The following is a 27616-nucleotide window of genomic DNA, read 5'->3' as shown; positions in this document are numbered from 1 at the left end:
AAGTACGGAAAATTTCAAAGAGTTGTTAAGGTGTTCTTGCCATCCTCTTTGATGTAATGCTACAGCCATTAGCATCTGAGACCGATAGCTACAGTGATACTACTCATCCCAACAGAAGCAACTTTGGAAGGTTAGGATTAGATCCATGCTCCAATTTTATTGTCCAGTGGTCTTTGGCCAAAGGAGGAAGATATACAGTATTTTGGTCAATAGTATTTTCTGTACTGTAAGTTCCTCCATTTGCAGACACCTAACGCAGTGATGACCCTGTGCCCGGAAGGGCTGCTGGTGGTCATAGTGTCACATAGCTCCTCGTGCAATGCAGCATGCTCGTGAAGTCATGTATTCCTCAACATGCCCGTGCTGGGCTTTGAAAATGAAGATTCATTATTCTTTCAGGCTTATAATTCATACAGCTGATAGGTGTATATAGCAGAAAAGCATTCATTTTTGATGGTCAATATAGAGAAGTACACAGAAGAAAAGATAGTGAAAATATGACGAAGAATTGAATGGAAGTGACTTTATAGACCTGGGAAAAAGGGCTTAGTGAGTTAGAAGGTGATGTTTTATGTGGTATTTTTCTAACACCTACCTCCTCTCATCTGAGATCTTTGAAACAGGCTGTTTCTTTTTCCAGATTAATGTTGCCTCAGACAGTTGGAAATGCTTTCCTTGAGAGACTGGCTGACTATATTCTGGTGAAGACTACCTTTGGTTTTTCTCTTGCTTGGGATGGAAACTCTGGCATTTATATTAAGCTGACAGAAGATCATAAGGGAAAACCTTGTGGCCTCTGTGGAAATTTTAATGGCAATAAATATGATGACCTGATACTACAAAATAGTGAGTAAATAGCTTAGAAATACACCCTTACCTTGTGTGAACAGCTTCCATGTTCACTTTAAATATAATACTGTAAAAAGGCAGAGTCCTGTTTCAGTTATTTCAGTAGAAAATAGAATATCTGCTCTACTCTTCCTCATCATTAAAGATGCTAAGGGAAATGGTCCTAATTCAAGAAAGTATTTATATGTATGTTTAAGCCTTTTCTTGCTCAGCAAAGCATTTGGGGTGCGTTTATCTCAGCTGATGAAAGTGCCTTCAAATAATAAATAAATAAACAAATGCTTGTGGTTTTCTCTACATTTAAAGATGGAGGGAGAAGGAGAGAAGAGCCAAAATATTAATATTTGGAAAAAAGCACCATCTCAAGTAATTTGTTTATATGAGCATCATAAAAATGCTAGTTGAAAAATGTAAATTTCAAAGCTGTCGCCAAGGAGTTCCTTGTATCACTTTGTTGATATGGTATATTATGGGCCTCTGAATACCCTGTAGGATGAGGAGTTGCTCAATGCTGCGTCTGAGGCAGAGATGACTTGCTAAGCTGGTAGAATATTCTGTAGTCTGTGTAGGGAATACTCTATAGGGACTTTTGTCCTACTTGCAACTAATGTGAAAAAAAAAAAAAAAGAAAAAAAAGAACAAGCTTGATAATATGAGGAATGTTTTTCTCAGTCTCTGATAAAAACAAAGATAGGACTGTTTTACTGTTACCATTAACTGCTGAGAGAATCTAGTCCCACGGCCCTGCATATTCTGAAGTCACAAAAGTTATCTCACTGTAACTTTTTTCCCCACCTCTGTTTTTCCCCATTTTTTATGGTTGATAGCGGAGCTTTTTGACTTTCTAAGTGAAGGAAGACACAGTGTACTTATCTTTGTATGGTCCTAAAAATCTGCCCAATATAAATTTCTCATACCCCTTCTGCCATGAGAGCAGCAAGTTCCCTGTTTCATGCATTAACTTCTGCACACCAGAGTATAGTATGTTTAATAACTAGTTAAAACTGGTGATCTCTAATAATGGAGAAAAATGGAATTTGAAGGAAATAATGAATTCACACCATCTCTAAAAAATAGTAATTTCAGTGTCTTTAAATGTATTATCTGTTATACAAGACTTCCAGCTCTTAGCTTTATTTCCAGCGCTACATTTCTTCACCGTCATAATTTCTTTTAGAATTTTTCTTTATCAGAAATTATAGTATCATTGTAGTGTACAATGGAGAGCACTATGAATCATTTTAACCTTGAACCAGTTGTATAACATGGTGCCTTGACTCTGTGCAAATACAAAGCATGAAGTTCTGATACCTTCACAAGAATAGACTGCTAATTCAAATTACTTCTAAGCCGCAACATTTTTCTAAGTGTTTCCAAATCTTGTAAATCATTTGGCATGATGATTTATCTCCCCCAGCTAAACTACTTCCCGTAGTAGCATAAGCAAAGCTCTTGCATCTATCCTGAGTCTTCCAGAGTCTGAATGCTCTCTATTTGCAATGCCCCAAATAAATAAGTTGCTGAGAAGCATGTAATACTCCATTTCAAAGCACAGTTTAAAAACAAACTCCTTTTCTGTTTCCTTACCTTCATCTTTAATGGCATCTTTATACTGCTTTAATATACAAGGCTGTATCTGTGTATAGAACTGGTTCAAGGACGATTTTATTTTGTGGCATTTTTTAAGGACTTAAAAATTTTTTTCAAGCCATATTGAAATGTAAATAAAATATTTTTAATGTTTTTGTAGAAGCAGAGTTATGTCAACAGGTTTACCTCTAGATGAAAACCCATTTTTTTTATGTTTGGGAAGGGGTTTCTGTGTAAAGAACTATTCTCTCAGAGAGGGAGAAATGTTTTAAGTCTCCCTGGCTCTTAAGTAAAATAGACTGGTGGTTAGGAACTTATCTTTGTTTATTTGTGGAGACCCAAGTACAAATATCTGATTAGTGTGCTTTGGGGCTTTCCACATTGCAGAGTGTCAGACTTTGTACATCTTGTGCTAGAAGAAGTTAGATTAAGCTTTGGATAGTACAGCTCTGAAAAAAAACTGTAGCTGATTTCATTTCAGTACCCTATCTCCTAACCATGCATAGATATATCTATATCTATAGATAACCGTAGCATAGATACCAATTACTGTAAGGTTCTTCAAGGTGGAGGCAATATGCCCTTTTTAACATACTTAAGAACATAGAGAAAAGTTAGTATTTAGTTCTTGCTGCAAAAATATGGAAAGTTTGGGTCTGTTTCTTTACTGCCAACCTTGTTGTATGTTCATGTATCTTCCTCAGCCTGTTGCTATGACTTCCAGTCACGCATCTCGTTCATGAATTCTCCCATGATCATGCTGTGAGGAGAGCTGGGCATGTAGTGGTGTGTTTGTTGTAGGGCTTTTCTGCAGCAAGGGAAAAGGATGGAGATAATAGTGCTAACTGACCTTTGTGGAACATGATGAAAGCCTTAAATTGTTTTAAAGAAATGTATTTTTTTCTGAAGTATTCAATGCATTATGCTTGTCCTTATTTGTGTATTTGTTATAAAATTGTCAGTGATTGCACTTAGAAAAACCCCAACCAACACCTTGTCATAGATTATTTTAATCTTTTCATTTAAATGTAGTATAAAATACTACCTGAAATTAAAAAAGAAAAATACTTTTCAGCACCACCCGTACTTGAGCGTATCTGTATCTGAGGTAATGAACACATTGAAACACTACCAGAAATTTCCAAGGTGTCTTTTGTGTTTGTGTTGACAATATTTTTTTGCCTGGATGCTCTTCCAATGTTTTCATACAGTAGGTGAATATACAGAAGACATTGCTGAATTTGCAAATAGCTGGGCTGTGCAAACCTCAGATGACATAGCTTGTGTACCTACTGCCTCAGATTTTTCCAGTCCTTGCCCAGCTGATGCAGAATTCACTGAGGTAAATCAATCATGTTATATGTATATTCTTAATCTTCACTGCACCGTGATGGTATGAGAATCTAGCAATATACACCATGTTGAAAAAAGCCTTAAATCCATTCAGGCTTTGAGAAAGGGAAGATTCGGATCAAGACTGTTGCTAGTGAATGTCTGAAAGTCTTCAGATGTTTAGCTTAAAAGTACAAAGGCTCAGATGGGATGTGCCAAGTGGCACAGGTCTGCTGGCAGAGCTCTTCATTGCTGCATTAAACTTGGCTTCAGCTTCCAGTCCTGGCATCTTACACCTTGTTATTTTGGAAATTGTGAAATACTGCAGAAGTAACATGCTCAGGTCCTGCATTGACACAAAATGCTTTTTTTGTCATTTCACACTCTTTCATCCTCACCGGTTTAGGAGCAGTATGCAATCAAGCCAGCTTAGGCAGAGAGGACAAATTTTAGGAATAATAAAAAGGAGACATAATAATGAATTGAGACTGTCAGATTCTCAAATTTTAATGGGGATATAAAGGACCTTAGATTAGGGAAGGAAAACTAAAAAGAATTATGCTTGTTTAGAAAGTATTTGCTAACTGTTGTTTACTGATTCTCTTTAATGCGCAGGACATATTCTACAAGTGCCAAATATTCCTACAGTTTCCTTTTCTCAGCTGTCATGAAAGCATAGATCCATATTCTTATATTTCTAGCTGTATGAATGATCTTTGCAGGTAAGACTGGAGTTCTTGTGTATTTATTTTTGACGTGTGAAATGAATGCTCACTATTTTGTTTGAGACCAGAACTGAGCAGTATTGAGGGAAGTTAGAAGGAACCAAGTTCAAAGTGAAAGAGATGATGTTTCTCAGTGGGTGATTTAGTGTGGAAACAAAGGGCACAGAACCAGCCTGCCAAGGGATATTTTGATTGCTAAAGGTTTACATGGATTCAAGGAAATACTAGACAAATACATGGAAGAGAAATCCATGGAGAATCACTAATGACAAAAGAGGAGCGGCTAATCACAAAACCCCTGAAATCTGCATCTGGAAGTCCTGAATCAAAAATACATGGAGATGATACTAGGGGGAAATATCAATGATACTGGAGGAGCTGGACCATTTGTCTGACACAGTCGGACTGTTTTTACGAGCAACCACTATGGTTCAAATCAGTAGAATTTTTCAAAATTGTTTTATTTATGTAAATTCAGAGTTGTCAAAAGAAATTCAACTCTCATTGGTTGTGGTGGGAGTTACAGCCCCTCAGCTGCTGGCTTTATATGCAACCTGGTATTTTTCCCTGAGTTTTCCAGACTCCTCTTTAGTTCTTGTCATTCAAATTAAACTGGTGATCCAGAGTGTAATTGAATAGATGACTGAGCAGTGTACCACTTCCTTTTTAGTATGGTTTTAAATTAAGAAGTAATTGTCATAAATAGCAGGATTTTTACCAGATAGTATTATGGCCTTCTCAGAGTGTCATCAATTTAATCAAAAACATACAGAAAGGATCACAAGACTAAAAGTAAGAATCACTCAGTATAATCCATTACAACTTGTTAGTTAATTTTTGATTAATTTTTAGTTTTCTGCTTTACCATAAAGTCAGGATGGAAGAATTTGTGTTTGTGGGCAAATCTCCAAAGTGCGCTTCCTGAAGTTTATGGTCTGTACATTGATTTTGCTCAGAGAAGAGATGAGTTGCCTCTGTATGGTCTCTTTGTAACTCAGGAGTCTATTGTGACTTTTTTTCTTAGCAAAAGAAGAATAATGAAAAGCAAATTTTCAAATGTGATATTGAATCAGTGTCACGGTGTTAAGGCAGATTTGATTTTTGTCAACAGGCATATGTGCATTGATGTGAATTGTGTGAACATTAAAAACCTTGAAGGAAGTTTCTGTGTCTTAGAATCTCATTAATTTAGGCTTATTTTGTTTATAAAAGAGACCTCTCTTCTCGTGGCTTAGTGTTGGTTTATGAAGTTTTTTGTGGGGCCATAGCATATGCCAAGTATTCTTTATATTAAAACCCATTTAATTGGATTAGATAAGGAGAGCTGGAGAGACTCTGATCACTGTAACAAAGAGTATAGTGGTGTTTGATTTGATAACAGATGTGTTGAAAGCAGAATACAAACACAATGTAATATATTCTTAAGACCATTAATTTTGGAAGCATGATCTTGTGTGCTGAAAGACAAACTCAGCTGATCTGTCACAGTCATGTTTATAATAGAAATGTTGTGTTATGACTAGTTCATTTTGGCATCAAGTCCTCCACAGGGAGTGATGAGAGTTGTTGGACTTTCACAATAACAAAAGGTTGGTGGTATCTTACCTTATGTGACTTATATCTGAATAAAATTTGAGCTTACCTGAACACTGATGAATGTCTTTTTACTTGATCCTGGCAAAAGCGCACTGGACAGCTGCTTCTGTATAGATTAAGGCAGAGATAATGACTTTGCCCAAGGTCACGCTGTAAATCCCTGTGCCTGTCTACAGTATTCACGGGATAATGCTTCTGGTGCCAAGCACTTCAGCACAAGTTCAGGAGTCCACCAACAGCGTTGTTCTTGCCCAAGTTCAAGGACTGACAGGCAATTGGAAACTTGATTACTTGGACCAGAATGTCTTTTATCAGTGTAGGTCAGAGTTTCCACATCATGCAGGAATCAGAGGGCCTGAGACGTGGATCTTGAGACTGTTGAGTTGTCTGTTGTCTTCAAGACAAGGTCGTGTTTCTCTTTCGCCATAAGCAGCATTTATCTTTTTTGTAATAAATTAGTGGTTTTGTTCATTGTGGTAATATTAAAATGAAATAACTTCTTGTGACATCAAATGATAAAAACACAACAGTGTATTCAGTACAGCTCGTTCCTTTTCATAGTATTTTCACTGTGTGCTGTTATGACTGAGTGGTGTCAGCTATGTGTGAGGTATCCTGTGCAGTGTCCTGTGGCATAGATTTGTAGAAGGGATTTGAATTCCTTGATTAGTCTCTTGGTTTATCATTTCAGAGTGGATGACGATGAAACGTACTGCAGGGCAGTGACAGAGTACGCTAGAGCATGCTCTCACGCTGGGTCCCCGGTGCGGGACTGGAGGGATGACTTTCCTGCCTGTAGTAAGACTCTTTAATAAAGCATACTATGTGACCTTTGAGATACCCCGTGTATTCATTTCAAATACTTCCATCTTGACAACATTTGTCACTATAGGACTCAAACGTGATACTGAAGTAGATCAGCCAGCTTCACTATTGCTGGCAAACAATGAAGTCAATGACTTGCTAGAGGAATAGTTTAATTGCACTGTGATCTGATCTAGATCCATACAAAATTCATGTTTCCACAGATTGCTTGAAACTTCATGTGTGCTGATCATATTATGTGGAGGTCTGATGTTTCCCCTCTTCCCAGGTGACCTTTCAGCCTCTACTGGCCCTATAAACAGAATTAATACAGTTAATCCAGCTCTTCTAGTTATCACCACCCCCCATCAATTGCAGTTCAGTCTCATGCACAAGACTTTGAACTAACTGAGATCTGAGCACATGTTCCCCTGCCACAGAAACTGTAACTTCTTTTGGAGGGGTGATGTAAGAATTTGGTAAAGAAAGACTTAAATACTGATGAGAGATTCACCACAGTTCATCAGTTAAAACCTCTCCAAACAATCCATTTTACTTGACCTGAGTAATTACCTATACTAGAAGCACTACACAATTGTTTATTTGAGAGAGAGGGTTCTCCAGTATGGAAAGAGAAATTGCACTAATGTTCAATCTACCATGTATTTTTTCTAGCTGAGAAGTGTGAAGACAGCTTTGTACACCGTGACTGTATCAGTTGCTGTCCACCAACCTGCACGTTTGAAAAAGATTGTCTTGGCAGCAACCTACACTGCTTAGACGGCTGTTACTGTCCAGATGGTAAGTACTGTTAATTTTATGTAAAAAAATATGTGTAAAGCTAATATCCAACATCATAATAAAGTTGCCTAAATAGACTGTGCTTAAAGGTAAAGCCTGAAAATATGAATATTGTAAATTCTGCTCTCGCTGTTGTTATTCTCACTGTGATTCTTTCTTTTATTGTGTTATAAACATTTCTCTCGAATACAAAGGTGGCTCAGAATGAAATATCACTTAAAAACTGGAGCCATCACTAATGCTTGCTACAATAAGATATTGCATAGATTTAATCCACTTTATTTGAATTATTCCAAAATCTATTGAGGTTTTGTTTAAACAGAATGTGTCTTATGCTCTGTACAAGAAAACAAACTTCCTGAGACCTGTACTCAATAAAAATTAGGAATTGGACTACGAACCGTCCTGTTCTAGAAGCACTAAAGATTATGTGATCTCAGAATCTTTTAATTTTTGAGTCTGTACAGTTTTACATGCTTAAGGCAGACATTTTTCATAAAGCAACTATTCAGAGTGACAATTGCTTTGAGAGCGCTTCACTGTTCATCACTCTGAGCTCTCTGCACTCACTGGGTGACTCTTTTTGCTGGTTCCTGGTGAGATCACCTTCTGGCAGATTTGAATGTTTGAGTCAGATGGGGGAAGAGCAGTGATCCGGAGTTCGTTAATTTGTTTCTTATCTCATTTATTAACTTCCCTCCAATAGGTCTCATTATGGAAAATGGAACTTGTATCTCTGTGTCGAATTGTCCTTGTATTTATCATGGAACTGCCTTCCCTGTAGGCTCAAAAATTGAACAAGAATGTAGCAACTGGTATGTGAAAACCTCACGTCTGTGTTTCCTCTCTCTGTGACTGTTGCCCATAGTTAGTTTAATGTCATAGTCACACTTACATTTTAAGGAATAGTTAGTATCTATGTTTTATAGTCTGGGCCCTGTGTATCACTAAAATATGCAGGCTATTCTATGGAAAGGGTGAATTCAAGATGTATTAATTAGCTCAAAGCTGCTCTTTTTGCTAAAGATCAGAACACTGAACTTCTGTGTTTTGTGATTTTTCTTTTTAGTATTTGTATCGGTGGCATTTGGAACTGCACTGATCATGATTGCCCAGGTATCTGTGTTTCATTATTCTTTTCAGTCCTCAGTGAACATAAGAGATAAACTTTTCAGAACACAACAGAACCAAATATGATCCAAAGGCTTGGGATGCTAATTTAAGAATAAAGATTAAGCCAGAGGGATGTTGAGAGTAGCAGTGGGCCAGCTGGGGTGAAGCTGTTAACTGCCTGACCATACTCATCTCACCTTTTCCCATTTGTTTCCCTGACTCAGTGTGTTACATCCACCTCTTGTTTCTATCTCCTGCTTATGGTCTATGTTCTTTGGGGCAGGCAGCTTATTTCTACTTCCTGTGCAGTACCTAGGCCAGGTATAAGGATCTCCTCACTTCTAGGTGCAATTGTAATGCAAACAATAAGAAAAACATCATTCTGATGCTCAGTGTGCTGTATTTTCTCCCTTGTAACAGCAGTTCACGTTTGGATAATGATCCTTATCTTTAAAGATTACATGTCTCTGTAATGAGTTACTCAGAGGAACATGCAGTAGTTGGGTAGTGAAACTTCCTTGACAGTTCTGTATCTTAGACAAGATTATACTGTGAAACTTGTGAAAGAGACAATTTTTTACAAATTAAGGAGCCCCCTCTGAATGAGGTAATAAACAAGGCTTAAGAGTTACTAAGCAAGGCTGGACAGGGTGGATCTGTAGTGTAAAACAGTTGACACTGAGAACCACTTGTGTGTGGTGTGTGTGCATGTAGGGGGTTAACTATGACTAGTCTGGTCCGAAGGACTAAATGCCTGTTAGTGGGAGCAGGTTAGATGTGCTCCCACAGAGCACCTCCTGCAGTAATCGCAGACAAAATAAATCTAGTTCATGTGTTCTGGCACTGCCCTATGGTGTGAATGAAAGTGTGGTAAGTGGGGATGCGCTGGAAACTTGCTTCAACAGTGCACTCCTGGTCTGAACTGAAAAATGAATATAGTACCTAGAAGGAAGGAGAAAGAAGCTTGTCCTCTTTCACACTCAGTCATGCCAAAAGACAATGAGAAGAAGATTCTAGGAAACTTCAGAGTTGTAATACAGAGAAAACTCTTTCTTATTTTAGAGAACTCATGACTCAAAGGCATCTCATCTCAAAAGAACCGAAGGGTGCTGCACATCGGTGTGTGCAATATGAGATGGTATCTGATGGAAATAGGTGTATGTAATATATTTTATTTCCAAATGCTGTAATAGCTAGGTAGATTAACGTTAGCCTGGATTATGTGCTTAGAAATAAGGAGAAGGTTTCTTATTTATCTCTCTTCCATCATTTACAGAATAATGACACATTCTTATGCAAGTGAACATTCTTGTTTATCCTTTTTCTCTCAAGCTGAGTGCTCCATCATAGGTAGTTCTCATTTTACAACATTTGATGGACGTCATTTTACCTTTCTTGGGATTTGCCAGTACATTTTGGTAAAAGGCACTGGGAAAAACAAATTCACAATCACTTTACAGAAAGCACCTTGTGGACAGGTAAGTCACGTTTTTGTTGAACATTCACAACAAACGTGTCCATTCATATTTCAGGCAATCTTGTACAGGTTCTACTGTAAACTACCAGGTTATGTTTAACAGAAAATATAAATCGAAACCATTTTACATCTTTTTTGTAAGCGGTGGTATTGCTACGTATTGTATTGCCCTTAGTAAAATCAATTGCATCTTTAGAGGGATAAAGTCTATAGAGTTATTCATTTATGCACATTAAACAAGTATATACATCTTTGGTTATGGTACACACAGATGTCTTAGGCTTTAGAAAAGCTCTTGCTGGCAGCACTGAACAGGTTTAATACACTGCTAGTTAGGCAAGATATTTTTTTTTGGTAGCTTTAGTTTTTTTACTTGATATGTTATAGCATATTTAATTTGTTGGAACAATGCCTTTTAGAAAACTATTGAAGAGACTAGCCACCACACATATTTGAAAGTATTTTGGCAGGTATCCAACAACAGGCTTTACGAATAGAGGTGCTTATAAAAAGTACTTATCTGTGAGACTGGATTTAATGATATTATTAGTCACCTAGGCTCTCAGGAGAAGGGCCTCTGAGACTATGACTCACAGCTGCCCACGTGCTGAGGGCTGGGATGCCTGAACTCATCAGCAGGGAGTGATGCACTGAAGCTGCACAACTATGGGACTGTCTCTCATGTTCCTTCAAAAGCTAGACTATAAGCTGGTGCCTCTGCTTTTTTTGTAAGCACCTCCTTCTGCATAGATGTTGAGGTTTTTCTGCATTTCAGGTGGCCTCAAGCATGAAATGGTTGGTTAGGTAGCCACTGAGAGACAAGGATGCTACTGGAAATGACCTTAGCATGACTCTAGGCACATTGGAAAGTTTCTGGGTGAAAACATAGGGGCCCTGGGGAGCATAAAATGCTTGGTTTAAGCTGGTTATGTGTCACCTTTTGTTGTGTACTTAGGTTCATAAATTCTGCCCGGATAGCGCTCCAAAATGATGGGTGTGAGTTAGTTTATAACTCACCATTTTTTGATAGTCAGATATTTATGAATTATTGTAGTATAATTCAGGAGAAATTATATCCTTTTGGTCTGTAGTCATCATGACTACATTTCAAGGCAAGAAGCACCTTCATGTGTGCAATAGTTTCTTTCCCCTGCATTGCTGCATTTGGGCTCTGGTTACACCAGCTTTCTATAGACGGGGTCAGACTCTTGCTCAAACACTGGTTAACCCAGCAATGCGGAGTGCCCAGGGTGGCCATGCAAGTATGGCCTTTTGAATGCAGTATCAGTACTTGGGGATCTCTGCCCACTTACTACTAGACTGCCATAATAGCTAAAAGGCATTCTCCTTGCTCTTATATGCATATGCAATGTTTTATTATGTTCTACATAGAATTTTGGGTGCTCTGTTTAATGCTTTGTGTGATAGTTTACAACTGATTTACCTGAAGACAGTTCTGGTATTTCCTTTCTATACAACTGTTTTTTCCCATTTGTTTGTTTTTGCTTTCCGTGGTAATATTAATGTCTTTGCCTGTTTCTGATGGTGAAACTTGTTTCTACTTAGAACTTTGACCACGCCTGCATTGAGTCTATAACACTAGTTCTTGAAGATGATGTGAGCAAACAATTAACACTCACGAGATATGGTCAAGTCCAAACTGGCCCTAACCAAGTTTTTAACCTTAATGGTAAGAAGTGCATGGAGTGGAATTTTAGCAGGGTTCACATTCTTTCTTTTATATGCTCCAAAGCTTTTTAATAATACCTGTCTATGAAAAAGGAATTTCTTCAAACCACTTATGAAATGTACAATCACTTCTTATGACCTTAGTAATAGTTCTAGAAATGTACTTTTTCAGCCTGTGAAATAAACTCCTTCATTATGCCCTCATTTTTTTGCATTTCTTATCTTGCAGAGTACCTAGAATTCCACTCATTTTGTTTGTATTTAGGGGGGAGGAGGTAAAAAAAAGAAGGGAGATGAAGAGAGGTTGGAAATCATCTTGATGTTGATGTTAGGGTCTAGCTTGATTAAAGCTTTTTGGAATACATGGCATTGAATAGAATCCATGTGCTCTATGGGATCTACCTTGCTTTCAGTGCTGACTTATGTTGTGATTTCAGGCAGGTTAATTCACCCCTTTGGAAAGGATATTAAAATAAATGAGCCTTAAAAGGATGTTATAAAATTAAGCATTGAAAGTGGAAATGATATTGCTAAATTTTGTATCTTACAGTGATCATAGTAAATTCTTACTGGATTTTTAGTCTCTTTCTGAAAGAGTAAAGTCGGAGTTCCCCTTTCCTTTCCCAGCCTCTGGCAAAAGAGCTTTTAGGGAGTTCTGTGCTGGTGGTTGAAGCTATGTCTTTTCTTCATTGAATTTTTCCAGTCACAGTTCTGCTTTTGGCATTCACAGCTTCCTATGGCAACGAGTTTCATAGCTCAGTCGTACTTTCAGTTATGTTGACAGTTCTGCTTCATAATTTCATTGTTAATTTCATTTTATGTCTTTTGAATCAGTCCCTATTCACTTTCTTCTCTCTTTCCATAGTCTGCGACAACTATAATCTATGACAAATATTTTGGTGTCACGTTCTTGATAGTTGGGTGTATCTAGTAAGTCTTATCAGCTAAGACCATCTTTAAGCTCACATAAGCATTTTATCAGCCTCTTCTCAGTTTATGCACCCAAGTGTGTGTGTGTGTGTGTGTGCACGCATAGGGGCTGCTTGTCAAGGTAGATCTGCTTTAAGCCTGCAGCTGCAAGTAGCCCAACAATGTGTAGCAAATGAATGCTGTGACTGTGAAATTTCCATTTCCTCACATAATGGATTTGCTGGGAAGGAAAGCTGGGAATTTGATAGGGCCTTAGTTCACATACAGTCTAAGGAAGGAGCTATACTGATGTCATATCAATAGCAGTAAGAGAGAACCTTCTATCTAAAGATTGCAATATGCTTTACAGACATCTGTTAATTAATCTTATAAGATCCCTGGAGACTAAGAAACAAGTGGTTTCTTGTCTTGTCTTCTCATTGCCAGAGGCATGCTGTTGCATTGCTTTTCTCTAAGAAAAATGAAATGTGAGAGTGATTTCTGGATAACTCACAGGTACAGAAAAGTGAGAGATTTTTTACTGTCGACAGTAGCTGCAATTCCTGATTTGTGTTGCTAATGAAAAAGATATGTAGTCTCATAAATTCGGATAGAGAATGGGTGAGGTTATTTGGCTGCAGGTGGGGTTGTGCATAGTTTCTCACTTTATTTCTGAGTTTTCAAAATCTATTTTGTTTAAGGGGTAAACCAATACAACCTGGAAATTGGATTTTAGTGACTTTGTTTTTCTTTTTCTTTTGCTATATGCAGGTGCTATTGAAATTCAGAATATATCTTCTTTCTTTGTTCAACTGAAAACTAGTTTTGGTTTGAAGATACTGTTTGCTAAAGATGGAGAGAGGATCTATGTTCAAGTTGATGTTGGCTGGAAGAGAAGAACCTTAGGACTATGTGGAACTTACAATGGAAATTTAAGAGATGATTTTCTGTAAGTTGCATATTGTACATTTAGACTGTGTTTAATACCAAGTCAAAAGTTTTGTTGAATGTAATCACCTGATTATTTCATTTCATTAACATGCTCATACTTTGTTAAACTAACCAATACAAAATCTCTTAATTAACATGAAAATGTTAGTCACTTTTTAAAATAACTCATAAATTTAGCTAAGTCATTCTAAGCTGTTTAGCTAAGTAATTCTAGAAAACTACCATATTATTTATAGAAGTTCTGGATGATGATATTGCTTGAATGCACGTTTTTTCCTCCCTGCTGCTCCCCTATCATCAGAACAAATACATGAGCACTGACAAAAAGAGTGGATGATAGTACTAGCATCATCCTTACCTGATTAACACTTACTACTGCTTGATTTCTTTCCCCCATGTCAAGTTTTAATGGAAAAAAATGTAATTCTGAACCACAGGAATGGTTTAATTACAAGGGCACACTTTTCTTATTCTTTTACTTCCTTTCCTCCAAAGTTCCTCAAGCTATAATATCATAAAACTTTTCTAGCAATAACAAATGCTTTTGAAATCCTTGGTGAAAAACAGCATCAAAATGCAAACAGCCCCCCTCTAGAACACTGAAATTAGCTAACAGGTCAAATTTTTGACATTTCACTGGATGAATGTACTCCAGTAAGGCCAAATACTCCTCTCATTAATGCCTCCTCCAACTGATTTCAGAGTACCTGAATTAAGCGTGAGGGCAGACTTTGAGTGTAAGAATATTTTTGCATGAGTAAAATATTGAGGAAAAAGCTTCATGTCTCGCTTCTTTTATAACTCACAGGTGGAAATTCTTTTGACACATTGAATGTTCAATGTGACTGTGCACCTAAGGCTTTTTGATGTACTTGTGTCCTCACAGATGTAATCCATAAGGTCAGCAGGACGCTTACAGTGTTGATATTTTCCTTTTCAGTTCTCCAGCAGGGATGATAGAAGGGACCCCACAACTTCATGCCAATGCATGGAAGGTTTCCTCAGCTTGTTCTGTGCCTATCAATATTCCTGTGGTTGATCCCTGCAATGTTAATCAGCAAAATGGTATGTTTTCACATGGGAGTCTGGAATTAGCTTTATCTTATTATTATGGGACATTTTTTGTTTTCTCTCTGAATGAGTTGCACATATATGTATTTCAACTTCAGTTTTAGATGTGCACTCTTCCTTTCCTTTTTCTTTTTTGGCAAAGACAATTCTTTCCATACATTTAGCATGTAAAATGAAGTAAGTCCTTTGTAAATACAAGCTTAGTTGATCGTTTAATGCTGGGTGTACTGGGCATGAGTCCTAAATTCTGCTGTCTAATATATATGCAGAGTGCTAGGCAGAAAATCGTCTGCAGTCCTGTATATTATGCCAGTCAAGAGGAATGATGTGATGCACATTTGTAGATTGACAAAGAAAGTACAGGAGACAGTGCCTTGCCAAGAGCGTTCAGATCAAAAGTCCTATCTCTGGCTTCTCCATGCTTGTTGCATTAAAAGTTTCCTTATCCTCCATCTATGCTCTCTGACACAAACTGATGCAAACAACCTGAGATCCATGGATTTGTTCAAATTCCTGAGTAAAGATTTAGTTTTGGCTGGTTGATGTGCCTATATTTTGCGTTGAACTTTCACTGTCTCCTCCTTTCCATGTTGCTGTTCTTTTCAATTAATGAAGACAATGGGCAGACAGTAGTTGCCAATTCTGTCAGAATTTAGACTAATGTTTTTAATGTTTCAGACATAAGGCCTCACTAAGGATGTGGGATTTGGCCATATTTAGAGCCTGTGGGAGCAAGCCTAGAATAACCATAAACTTTTAAGAATCTGGGGCATTCTAAGACTTTTTATGTCCTTTAGCATTGGCTGTCTTCTAAAGCAGTGCATCTCAGCCAAGTTAGCTCTCTCCAAGATACCTCATGCCTCCACTGTACTTCCTCAGTGAAGGTGGAGTTTGACATAAATGTAAACTGCTTAGAGCAGGAGGGTGGACTACATGAGCTTCTGAGGTCCCTTCCAGCCTGAATTTTCCTGTGATCCTGTAATCATCACTGGAAAAAGCAGCCCCTGAGTAAGTGATCCTGCCCCATGCTACCACCTGTGCTAAGCCAGCATAAGCATTTTTCCAGGTCTGTGATGATCTTAATCTGATGAAACTAAAAAATAAATGATTGTTTGTTTGTTTACTTATTTTGTCAGGTTACTTTTCAACTAAGTCAAGTTCACTCTTTGAACCTGAGAGACTCCAGAAATCCTTGTGTCAGTGTGTGTATGTGGGAATGAACAGGGAGGGTGAAGGGTAGGGACACCCTTTTAGCAGCAAAATTGGCTTAAATGTGATGCACACTATGGTGTTCCTGAGATATTCCACCACATGTGGTGGTAGTATGCTTCAGTGGTAGGAGGAGGGTCTGTTGGTGCTAGAAGGTATATAGCCAGCTTGGGACCTGCATGCCCTCGAGCTCCAGTTTGCAGTGCTTCCTGGGTCCACATGCCAAGAAGTATATGGCCATTGCTGATTTCAAAGCTAAATGAAACATCAAGTAGGAAAAAACATATTCCAAGCTTTGGAGGACTCTTCTAACTAACTCTTTTGAAATATTCTTTTGCCGTTTAAGTTTCCTGCACTACTAGAGGAAGACATAACTGGTTTTATATAGTTATTTTTATCTTAAGTGGAGTATATTGTTGAGGGAGTTGCTTACAATACCAATTTTAAACTACAGAACTTTGCAGAAAGGCATTATATACAAGTTTTTGTGGCACAACTGGCTATGTTTGGTTTTAATATTCTGTGCTATTCATTTGACTGTTATATTAAAATGGATCTGGCTAAAACAATGTCACCTTCTCTTAGCTGGGTATGCATCTCACTGTGATATCATCAATCAAGAAGTTTTTGCTCCCTGCCATGCCTACATCAGTCCAGGATTATACTACCAGCTATGCCGCTTTGATGCATGCAAATGCGGAAGCAGCTGTTTGTGTAATGCTTTGGCACACTATGCTTACGTCTGTAGCAAGCATGGGGTCATCGTTGACTTCAGATCTCACATTTCTTACTGTGGTGAGTAACGTTTGCAGAATGGAGTATCTTTAGAAATGTGTAAAGTTCTACAAATACCATTTGCTCCACAAAATAGAGGGATTGACCTTTTTTGCTGGAAACTAGAATTGTGCCATGAGCTAATGGTATACTCAGGGGTGAACACTAATAGCCTTTATGTTAGGCATCTGAGTTGGGGAACCTGAGCTGCCTCACAGGGGGTACTTGTACCTTTCCTTTGCCTACAGAGAGAATTTAAATTTCTGACTTTGAACTCATAAGTCATATGGAAGCCTCTATTAGGCTAAAGTAGTCAGGGAGTGGCAGGAGCAGGGCTGTTCCCTAAGGGAAGGCAAGCCAGGGTGGCAGGGGCTCCCCAGGGCCGGCAGGGCAGGGTGGGCAGTGATTTGCCAAGTAGGATGTAGCAATGATTTAAAACAAGGCATTTCTAAACTGTAGAGTAATGCCCTAACCTTAACTGGACCATTCTTCCTCTCTTAGAAACCTGAGTTACTAGGCAGACACACCCACCACACACACCTAACATATATAAAGAATAGACACCTACTGCTTACAAAATAGACAATTCCAGCCAAGGAATTGCCCAACATAAACCCACCCGAATCTAAACAATTCTAACTTAATACATCAGTAAAATAGCATATTTTTGTCATGCATTTTAACTCACCCGAGTGCAGCAAGAGACCATTTTGCTTTGCTGTTTTGCACTCCCATAATATACTGCTTTTTTTCCTATTTTTCACATTTGAAGAGTATGTTGTTCTCCCTTGTCTCTCCCTCTCTCTCCTCCAGCTGTGATGTGTCACAGTGGTATGCTTTATCATCAGTGCTCTTCTTTTTGTAAACACTCCTGTGCTTCACTTTCTATGGCAAATATCTGTGGTGATGACTGTGCAGAAGGATGTAATTGTCCTGATGGGAAGTATTTTGAAGAGTCGGTCAACTTTTGTGTATCAATGTAAGTCATAAGAAAATAGAACATATGTGTAGGCACATTTTCCTCTTTCCAGCAAGATTTAAAGTAGTTTTTCTGCTGTTTCCGTCAAGATGTAGACTGCCTAAACAGGATAGCAAGCAATATGTGAAGATTTCATATTCTTTTGTACTAATAAATAGTGGGGCCTCATCTGGTACTGTGTGTACAGCCATCTACTGCACTTGAGAGAAGATATGTCACACTGCTTTAGAGAAGGGTGCTGAAACTTTTTTAATTCATGGGAAAGCATTTTCACATGAAAACCTTGTTTTTAACACTTAAGAAAAAATGAGAAGGAATCTACATAGTAGCAATCCATAAAGTCAGGGATAGTATGGAGAGAGTGGCTAGGAGTGTCTTTTTTCTGTCTCACAATACAAACCCCTTCAGTTAAATGGAAGGAAATGGTCAATGAAAGGAAATAGTTTTTGTACATTGTGTACCAAAATTTTACAGCTTACCGCCATGGGGAGTTACTGACTTCAGGTACTGAATTAAAAACTGGAATGAGTAATTATGTAAATTTCAAGATTATACAGAGATATTGCTGTTCATCGCTACATGTACTTTGGAAAGATCAGTAAAGTTCATACTGTAGGGATAAAGACTGTTTTAAACTATTAAAGAGTTTGAGGTAACTTGGTATTCTCATATTTTTGCATGGTTTCTAGGGAATTCTGTTGCTACTTCCATCCCATCTGGCTCTTACCACAGACAGGGTTAATGGATTTTTCTATCGTAATTCCTCTGTCCCATGATTTTGACAGTACTTTGAATGGGAACTACATGTTGCCTTACTATTCCTGTAACTGGGAAGAAAAACTCTTTTCTATAAGACTAATGCACAGAAACAGCAAATAAATAATACGGAGATTGAGGAAAACCCTGGTTTTGTTGAAGATGGCAGGAATTTTGCCACTGACTTCAATACAGTCAGAGCGTCATCCTTTAGTTTTTGCCTTTAGATGTATATTTTAAATATAAAGATTGAGTTAATGAATTATAAGGCCTGCTTATCATAAGATCTTGATAAATGGATTGCCCTGAAATCCCATTTTGTCTTGCTTTTGTATCTACATGCATAAATATTCTTTTAACAGATCTGCCTGTCATTGTCATTACAAGGGCAAAGCCCTCCAGCCTGGAGAAATCCTCCCTACACCAACAGGCTCCTGGTAGGTTTGAGCACCAAGAGTTTTATCTTTCATGTATCACAGTTTGGATGCTACTCAAGAGCCTTGAGATTTTTTTCACATAGAATGAAGGTCTATTGTATCAAGATTTTATTTTTGTTACACACTTAGTAAAAGGGTGTCTAATATAAATTGGATTACATACTTGCTTATTTTAACAACAGGATACCTGGAAAATTCTGTAAGCCAGGGACTAAAGAGTATCTCAAAACACACGCATAGAGGTTGCAGTTCTGTTCTTAGACCTGGGGGCATTATGATAGCAATATGAGGTTGGTTTTGGAAGAATAAACAAAGTGATTCTATTTTGGAAAGTTTTTCAAACAAAGGCTTGCAGGGAGCTATGCTTGTGTCATTTTGTATTATTAATTCATGATGGAATCCTGACCTCACTGAAACAAGTGAGGAAACCTCCCAGGTTTCATGGTCAAACTTGTTCATTTTTTAAGAAATGCACTCAACCTGCTGATTTAAAATCATGTCTGTGACTTGAGTATCAGGGTTGATTCTTGCTGAGGTCTTATATATTATAGTTGTTATAACTGAAGCTTGGTAATCATGTAGTTCAAGAGGTGAGAGAAGGGGCTTCATTTTTCTGCCACTGCTATGCCTCTGCAAAGCTTTGGTTTTTTCACAATTTTTTTTAAAAGGAAAATGAAAAAATTAGGACTAGGTTTATTGTTGAATGTGTTTTTTTGTAATTCTGTATTTTATCATAAAAAGAATCAAGCTGTGTATCTTAACATCTGTGCAACAGGAATTTGCATACTGTATCCTTCCATATTCACAAATATAAGGTTAAGGTTTTGCGTTACACTGCCAGCATCCTGAATCACCTGGCCCTACATTCCCCCAGAGGCTGACATACCCAGCTTCTTTTTTATTTCAGTGAACGTTAGACAATTAAATAGTACATAAACACCTTTGTGAGTTTGGGCCCTCATTACAGATCAGCGGTTAGAAAATACCAACAAAATATTGGTTAGAACTCATGCTTTTGGTTTTTAATCCTCCTTCTCCTCCTCATTTCTGTTGTTTAAATTGGGTTAAGTTGTATTATCTTTTTTAACATGGTGGCTACAAAACATTTTCCCCTTAGAATAGAGATGGGTGTGCTTTTCTTTTCCAGTCAGTGTTTGAATGGAACAGTGAAATGTATTGAAGCCACTACAGAAAATACAGGTAATTTACAGTCTTTTTTTCATATTACAGTTGCACAGAGGAGGTTTTTGACATTGAATAGTAATTTGGTTTTCTCCTCCTATGTATTTTCATTATGAGATACTTAACGTCAAAATATATTTGAAATAGGAGCTTAGGAGCACACGTTGTCTTGGTTTTTCTTTTTCCTTTTTCTGTAGCACAAATTGTACTAAGTCACTTGGGAAATTAAAATAATAAATAATTACATGTGAGGTGTAGGTCAGTATGTTCTCATGGGAATACCTAAAATTAGGCTCACTATCCTTGTTTAGGAATCCTTAAGATCTTGACTTCTAGTAAGTAAATTTCTAATTAATTTCTAATGAATTTAAAAGAGATTTCAGTACACTGAAAATTATGCCACTTCTAAAGATTCTGTCTACCTAAGGCATAATTACTCCTCCCTTAAGAATTGGCTGTGTATCAGATCCAGGGCGCATAGATCCAGATGCTTAATATTAAGTTTTCATCTTTTTTTTTACATTAAAACATATATTAATTTTATATCTCTGTAATACAAATGAAGTTACAGACTTTTATTCAGGTTATATTCTTATGTGTACTGTAATGGAGGCTAACTGTGTATTAAAAAAATAGATTGAGAACAAAAACCAATAGAAAACCTTCAGTGTAAAAGAGCAGTTGATCTCATTTAACCTGCATTTTGCATTTGAAGTTCACATATGCCCTGAAGGAAAAATCTACTATGACTGCAGATCTCCTGTGCCTGGATTACCAGCAGCGGGTGTGAATTGTGGGATCTCTTGTGCGAACCTTGCCATGAACTTCTCCTGTGTCCCCTCACCACCCTGTGCAAGTGGCTGTATTTGCCCCCCTGGGTAAGTTTTGGCAGGACAACCTGGAGCACAAGCCATATACCTATTTTTCACAGTTTAACTCTGCACATTTTTTTTTCTTTTTAAATTCCAGTGGTATCACACCTCTGATTTTGAAGCTACTGTTCTATAAAATTTGCAGATATAGAGTCACAGTTAAAAGGCCAACTTTTTCTTTTGTCTCTGAGAGCCCTTTTCTCCTTCCTGCTGGTGTGAGGCTCCATGATATAATGATTTGTCAGTTGGAGTCCTACGGTTTCTCCATCCTGAGACCATGATTCCACTATCCCATGAGATACCCATCTTGCTACCACTCCGATTGGCTGGTATTTGGGACTCTCTGGGGAGGAGATGACTCCCACCACTTGCACTGTATATTTTATTTGAGTGTAGAAGCAAACATGACAAAAAATCATAATGTAAACCATCTGTGTTCCTTCCTACTGCCCAAATAATTGTCTCACCTAGACTTCTACTCAGGCTTACAGTATTGATGCCCAACCTGGGGCGGGGAGTGGGGGGGGTTGCGGGCTGGATCCTGCCCTCTTCCCCATCATTCTCTCTGTCCTTCTGAACTCAACCAAAGTTTTTGTTTTCTCAGCTCATGAATTTGGATTTGGTGCCCAGAAACAGTCTGCTGAGCTTTGCAGGGGTCATATCAAAGTACAAGAGCTAAAAGCATTTGTTGTGAAGTTTCTATCAGGATCACTCACTACTTCCTCCATCTGTTTCCATTCCCTCCCCTGATACCTGCTGCATGCACTTTCAGATTTGAAGAGGCAAATATGCTGTGCAAATTGCTGCAATTTGACCTCAGGTGGAGTGCTCCCTGTTCTTTCTCAACATTTGATTTTATTTCACTATGTGTATCCAGTGATCCCCTGACAGTATATCAGTTGTACACAGATCAGAGTGTAATGAGACTGCCAGAATTCCCCTTCCAGCAACTTGTGATGTTCACGGATGACTAAGTACTGGTGAAGGACAGATTTCAGGCACAGCTATTTAAGATTTCACTAGTTTTTCTTGCCTGGTATTCTGTAGTCCTCTACAACCTCTGCCTCAACTGAGGAGTTAGCTTTCAAGACCATTAGTGTTACAGGAATAAACAATTGTTTTTAACACAAAAATGCCTGAATCTGTACAAGGCATCATATAAAAACTAGTAAATTTTTACTGAAACATCACCATGATATTTGCGTGAACTTAAACTAGCAGCAGAGTCATGAAAGTTCATTTGAAAATTTGAAATAATTAAAACATAAGTTGAAAAACAGAGCTAAAGCCCTGCTCTCGCAGTCAAGTAGTATTATATCTTTCCAAATTGAATATGTTACTTATTTTCTGAATTATAAACTATAAAAGGGGTACAGACAAGCCAAATCCCAAGTTTCTGTCAAATAATGGAGTAAAACACACGAATTATTTTGTTAAGTAAGAGAATAAACACTTATTTTGCTATTAGATAGAAAAGTAAATGTGTAACATTTAAGCAGTTAGTACCATCATCGGTGTTAAATTTTATTTGTGAAGCCATTATGCCTTTCAGGCTCATGATTCCGAGAAGTGAGTATGGCTTTTAGCTAGGAAGGCACCAGCAGGGTTATCTTAAATAGTGCATTCAGAAGTTCTCTTTTTTTAATACAAGTAAATGTTAAGCATATACCTCATGAAATTAAATCTATATGGACAAGTCATGAAAGCCTTGTTATGAGCAGTTTTACTGTTACGTCATTTTTTAATTCTCTTAAGATGCTGTTCTTCTCTTTGTTTCTCCTTTCCCACTTTATTTCTACTACCACCCATTGTTTGACCCAATGACCTAAGCTTTTGGGGTGGAATCTTGAACTGTCCTGGAGACTGGCACCTTATTCTAGCATCCCAGGTATTTATGGTGCTCACAAAGTAAACCAGCTTGTGCATGGTATTGAAACTCTTTCCTTTGGAAACCCATGACAGGATGGACTCTAGTATGCAAAAAGTGGTCGTTTTAAAGTAAAAATGTTTTACATTTTCTATTGTTAAAATTCTTGCACAACAGCTTGTGGTTCTTTTAGTCAGTAGTTAAAGAGGTGACAGAATAAGAAACACTGAAAGTCTCTGTTATGCTATAAAAATTGAATAGAATAGCTCAAAATTTCATGAGGAAATGAGCTGAGAATGACAGTAAATTCATCATCCAAAGATACATTGAAAGTCACCCTAACACTGAGCTGGAGATATAAAAGAATAAGTTGAATTACAGAAGTACAGAAGAGTAGTATGGAAAGGGACCGCATGGGGCTAAGTTATTCTCCTGCCCTTAGGTAGCATCAGCAATATCTGTTATTCTTGGCAGGTATTTAACTTCCATTGACAGAGACTCTAAATGACCTTCCCAAGCCATCTGTTCTAGTGCTTTCCTATCTTTAACCATTTTTCTGAACACTTGACTCTTTTACTTAAAACCAATTAATCTTTAATGAACCAGTAATTATGGGGAGAAGAAAACTCTAATCTGTGTGTTCCTTTTAACTTCAAGTGAAGCAATCTCAAGATCATACTTTGAAAATACATCTCTCTATACTCTCAACCGTGTGTTGCAATGACAACTGCAGGAACGGCTCCCCTAAACAGCAGCATTGGGAGTGTCAGTAACATTTTTTTTTTTAAAAGTTAATGTGGCTAAGCAGATGGAAAAGAGGACATAGCAAAAAGCGGTTAACCACATCTCAGGGTCACTTATTCATGATCTAATTAGATTTGCTGCTTTTTGCATTAAATGCTCCTGTTTTGTCTTAACCTTGTTAGTTGTTTCCACTTCCCCAGGGTAGGCAGGTAACCTCCACCACCGCCCTCCGTAAACTGTGTTTCTTTTGTGCTGCTAACTCTGCAACAGGTGCCATAGCCCAGGTCACTATCCTGTGCTCAGAAACTCAGAACGGCTGCTTCCCTGGGACAGGAGGACGAGGGAGCAGCAGAGAGGGAAGGGCAGCCCGGCTGCAGCCTCAGCAGCGTGCGTAACACACAGATGCTCCGCGGTTTGCAGGGAAGAGCACCTAAACTGCCTGCGCTCTTGCATAGGAGCTGCTGCCCCACACCAACATACCCCTTTGGAGGTAGAAGGAAAGCTGCAGCTTTGAGCTTTGCGAGGTCTCCAGCTGTGCACAGTGGAGATCATTTGATTCGGACAGATTTTATTGCTGAAACAATTGTCCTTGGCTTGGATGGAAGACAGGTTGCCCATGGTGGGGTTTAGACAATATACTCCACATTCCGTTATGTTGATCTACTTGTGAATTTACGCTTTCATCTTAATAATTCTTTTATTTTGAAGGATGGCTGAGCATAGAGGGAAATGTTACATTCCTGATAGTTGTCCATGCACCTGGAAAGACAGGGAATTTCTGTCAGGAGAAGTGATAGCTACACCGTGTTACACCTGGTGAGTGACATGCATTTTGCATACTTCCAAATCACCTGGGTCTAGCCACAAAGTGAAATTGATACAGAAAACGTGTTGAGTACATTGAAAATCAAAAACATACATGCTTGTTTATAGTCAGTTACCGTATATATCTTTTATTAGGCTCACTAATAGACTTGGAAGAGTACGCAGACTTTTCTTCAGGTCTGAAAAGGAAGCAGAAGATATCAGAGTTAAAAAGCAGTCAAGAACAAATGCTTGATTCCACACGTATCAGTTAATCTCTGAAAGAAAAGGCATTTGGCATTTTGGAGAACAGAATATCATGAAAGACAACCAAGGAGAAAAAAAGAGAAATTAAATGTGTGACAGTGGTAAATAGCCTGCTCCTTCGGGAACTGGACTGTGCAGCGTGAGTTACCAGTCAGCATGAGCGACTGTATAGGAAGAAGATGGGCAATAAAAAAAAATTTAAAAAAGCATTAGAATTGGAAAATGAGCTAGCGCCCAGCATCTTTTTTAAGGAGTCTTACCTGACTCGTATTAATGCAAACCAGTTCTTCATCCATTATAATCTGCTAGCCAAAATATATATCTTCAGTTAAGTATATATTTAATAATAAAAAAGTTTGGCATGGCAGCTTTTAATCAGTTACAAACTTCATTGGCAAATCAACTGAGCTTATACACTTACACAAGCAAAACTAGAGGCTGTCAGTACTACCTTCATACAAATTCATGTAAGTCACTGAATGTAGCTGACAGGAAAAGTAATCCTGCAAAATACCAGCATTTATTTCTTAAACTCATTCCATACTTGTCTGATACCCTGAAATCTTACAGGTAGCAACTGGAGGTCTTTTGCATTGCATATGTGCAGATTTTGATCAGAATTTCTTGAGAAAAAATATAATATTGATGTTTTATGAATGAGCATGTTGTGGCATGGTGTCTTATTTAAACTGGAGGCAGTGATGGAAATATTTGCATTAGCCATAAAATTTTTAAGATTTTACATTCATTTCTTATGCATTTTTATTGTACCTAAATGCTGATGGCAAAATGCTCAACACTCTTCTGCCATGGCATCACCAATAACTTCAGAAGCAATCTACAGACTAGCTCTGTGTTTCAAGGTCTGAGAATTTTCTTCCTTTCATGAATTTCTTTATGACTTGAAATAAAGAACCCAAGAAAGCTTTTTCTTGAAAATGAAAAGTAACTGACCCTTCTAGTGAGAAGATACTGATTGTTAATTTTCCTTACAGTGTTTGTCGGAGAGGGATATTCAATTGCACTAGTTACCCCTGTCCTGCTGTATGCACTATTTATGGAGATCGACATTATTATACTTTTGATGGATTGGAGTATGATTATGTCAGTGACTGCCAAGCTTACCTGCTAAAGGTAGGAAGATTGTTCATATATTTTCATGCATCCAAGCGAAAGTTTCTGTGAGAGGGCAAGTATTTTGAACATTAGGAGATGATCTATAGAAACAAACATTAAAAAAACCAGGTGCAGAACAGATGTGTCTGAAAGGAAGAATCTGTAAATGACATTTCGTGCTCAGCCATTTCAAAATGGTACATGGGTGTGTCCTTACGTATCTATGTAGTCTAGAGAAAAATAAAAAACAATGTTTTCTGTTCTACCTTAAGCATGCTTTCATCACAATGAGCAAAGAATAACACTACAGAAACTGTTCTAGGATGAGGTATAATCTATAGATTTATTTAATAATTTTCTATAAACTCTGCTTGGCAGAGGGTTAAGGATGACCTCTGAGACTGCTTGGAATCCTTCTTGAATGTGATCTGCATCTGATCTGGAGTGTATGTGTGTAATATCAAACACAATGATTTCATAATTCAACAATGAAATCCTTCATTGAGATTGTCTGGCAGCTACGTGCTAATGTTCCTCATAGCACACATTTACAGTACATTGCTAGCCTTTTTTGTTTAAAAATACCATCACTGACATTTAGAAATATATTCTATTACTAACAACACTATTGTTTATTATCATTGTTGCTATTATTAAGGCTAAGAGTCTGTCTTCTGAGTTACAGTAATGTGTTTAGAAGAATACTCATTTTCTGTCAACCCTGACTGTCTAACCTGAAGAAAAAGCATGGTTTCTCAACAAGGACTACTGCAAATAGTTTATTTCATGTACGCTTTAGTAGAGTATTCACAGCTGTGAAATAAAATAGATTGGTTCCAGATTTTTTTCTACGTTTAAAAAAAAAAAGAGAGGTTTGGTAAAGATAATAAGAATACCTCATAGCAAACTCCTGGCATGTATCATATTGTCTCATAAAAGAGCTCTTACTCTTAGAGGTATATGAACCTTTGCACAAACCTTCCTCCTTTAAGATGCAAAAAAATAGGGGTTACTTTACCTGTAAATCATCTTGCCTGTATGATGAGGTGGAAAGGTGGGTTGTCATTTCTTAATTCTTATGCCATCCAGCCAGAGAGGTGTGTAAGACAAATCTATGCTGCTTTTTCAAAATTTAGTATGATACTGGGATGTTTTGCTTTTACAATCAAATGTCACCTGTTACTCTACAGCATAAGAAAGTACCTATCTATCTGGAAACAAACCATGGGGAGCATTTAGAGTCCAAGAATAAAGTTGGCAGCCACATAATTAAGGCATGTGGCATGCTGCCAACAGGCCTTTCTTCAGGTGAATGTGATGACACAAATGATGAAAATGCTGCCTATGTAGATCTGCTTTTCAGACTCTTCAAACTTTTTTCAGCTTTTCAAACTGTTTTTTCCCCAAACTTAGCTAATGTGAGAAAGTATGGCCTAATTTGTTCATCGTTTTTCTTTCCTCTTTAGTATATGGAAAACTTTCATGATCTATATTGAAGGACTGTTTATTACAAATTAGGCACTGCATAATTATGTCTGGAACAGATGATGTATCTGTGGGCTCGTTTTTGACTGTGAAATGTTTGGAGAAGTTTTAAGGGGAAAAAAAAAAAAGAAACAAAGGATGGGATCATATGGCAGATGCCCAAGAGCTTTGAGGGAACTAAAAGACAGAACTGATGAACTATGTGATGTGCAATCCT

At 37.7% G+C, this 27616-nt stretch overlaps 1 protein-coding gene across 8 annotated transcripts in view; it reads left to right on the top strand.

Annotated features, from left to right (window-relative positions):
- OTOGL (otogelin like) overlaps positions 1–27616 on the top strand; it is a 98081-nt gene that overhangs the window by 11303 nt on the left and 59162 nt on the right. For 5 of the 8 annotated variants that reach the window (XM_052774509.1, XM_052774514.1, XM_052774513.1 and 2 more), the window contains exons 8-25: positions 641–846; positions 3651–3781; positions 4387–4493; positions 6784–6890; positions 7572–7697; positions 8404–8512; positions 8767–8813; positions 10143–10288; positions 11854–11977; positions 13657–13834; positions 14777–14901; positions 16702–16911; positions 17704–17869; positions 18988–19062; positions 20210–20262; positions 20960–21122; positions 24436–24543; positions 25794–25932. In XM_052774509.1, the coding sequence (XP_052630469.1) occupies positions 641–846; positions 3651–3781; positions 4387–4493; positions 6784–6890; positions 7572–7697; positions 8404–8512; positions 8767–8813; positions 10143–10288; positions 11854–11977; positions 13657–13834; positions 14777–14901; positions 16702–16911; positions 17704–17869; positions 18988–19062; positions 20210–20262; positions 20960–21122; positions 24436–24543; positions 25794–25932 (2320 nt within the window). The remainder of the gene's footprint in view (positions 1–640; positions 847–3650; positions 3782–4386; positions 4494–6783; positions 6891–7571; positions 7698–8403; positions 8513–8766; positions 8814–10142; positions 10289–11853; positions 11978–13656; positions 13835–14776; positions 14902–16701; positions 16912–17703; positions 17870–18987; positions 19063–20209; positions 20263–20959; positions 21123–24435; positions 24544–25793; positions 25933–27616) is intronic. The other 3 variants (XM_052774515.1, XM_052774511.1, XM_052774508.1) reach the window with 1 other exon arrangement.

The sequence above is a fragment of the Harpia harpyja genome, chromosome 23 (assembly GCF_026419915.1).
Source record: "Harpia harpyja isolate bHarHar1 chromosome 23, bHarHar1 primary haplotype, whole genome shotgun sequence".
Lineage (NCBI taxonomy): Eukaryota > Metazoa > Chordata > Aves > Accipitriformes > Accipitridae > Harpia > Harpia harpyja.
This window is presented reverse-complemented; position numbering and strand designations above follow the sequence as displayed.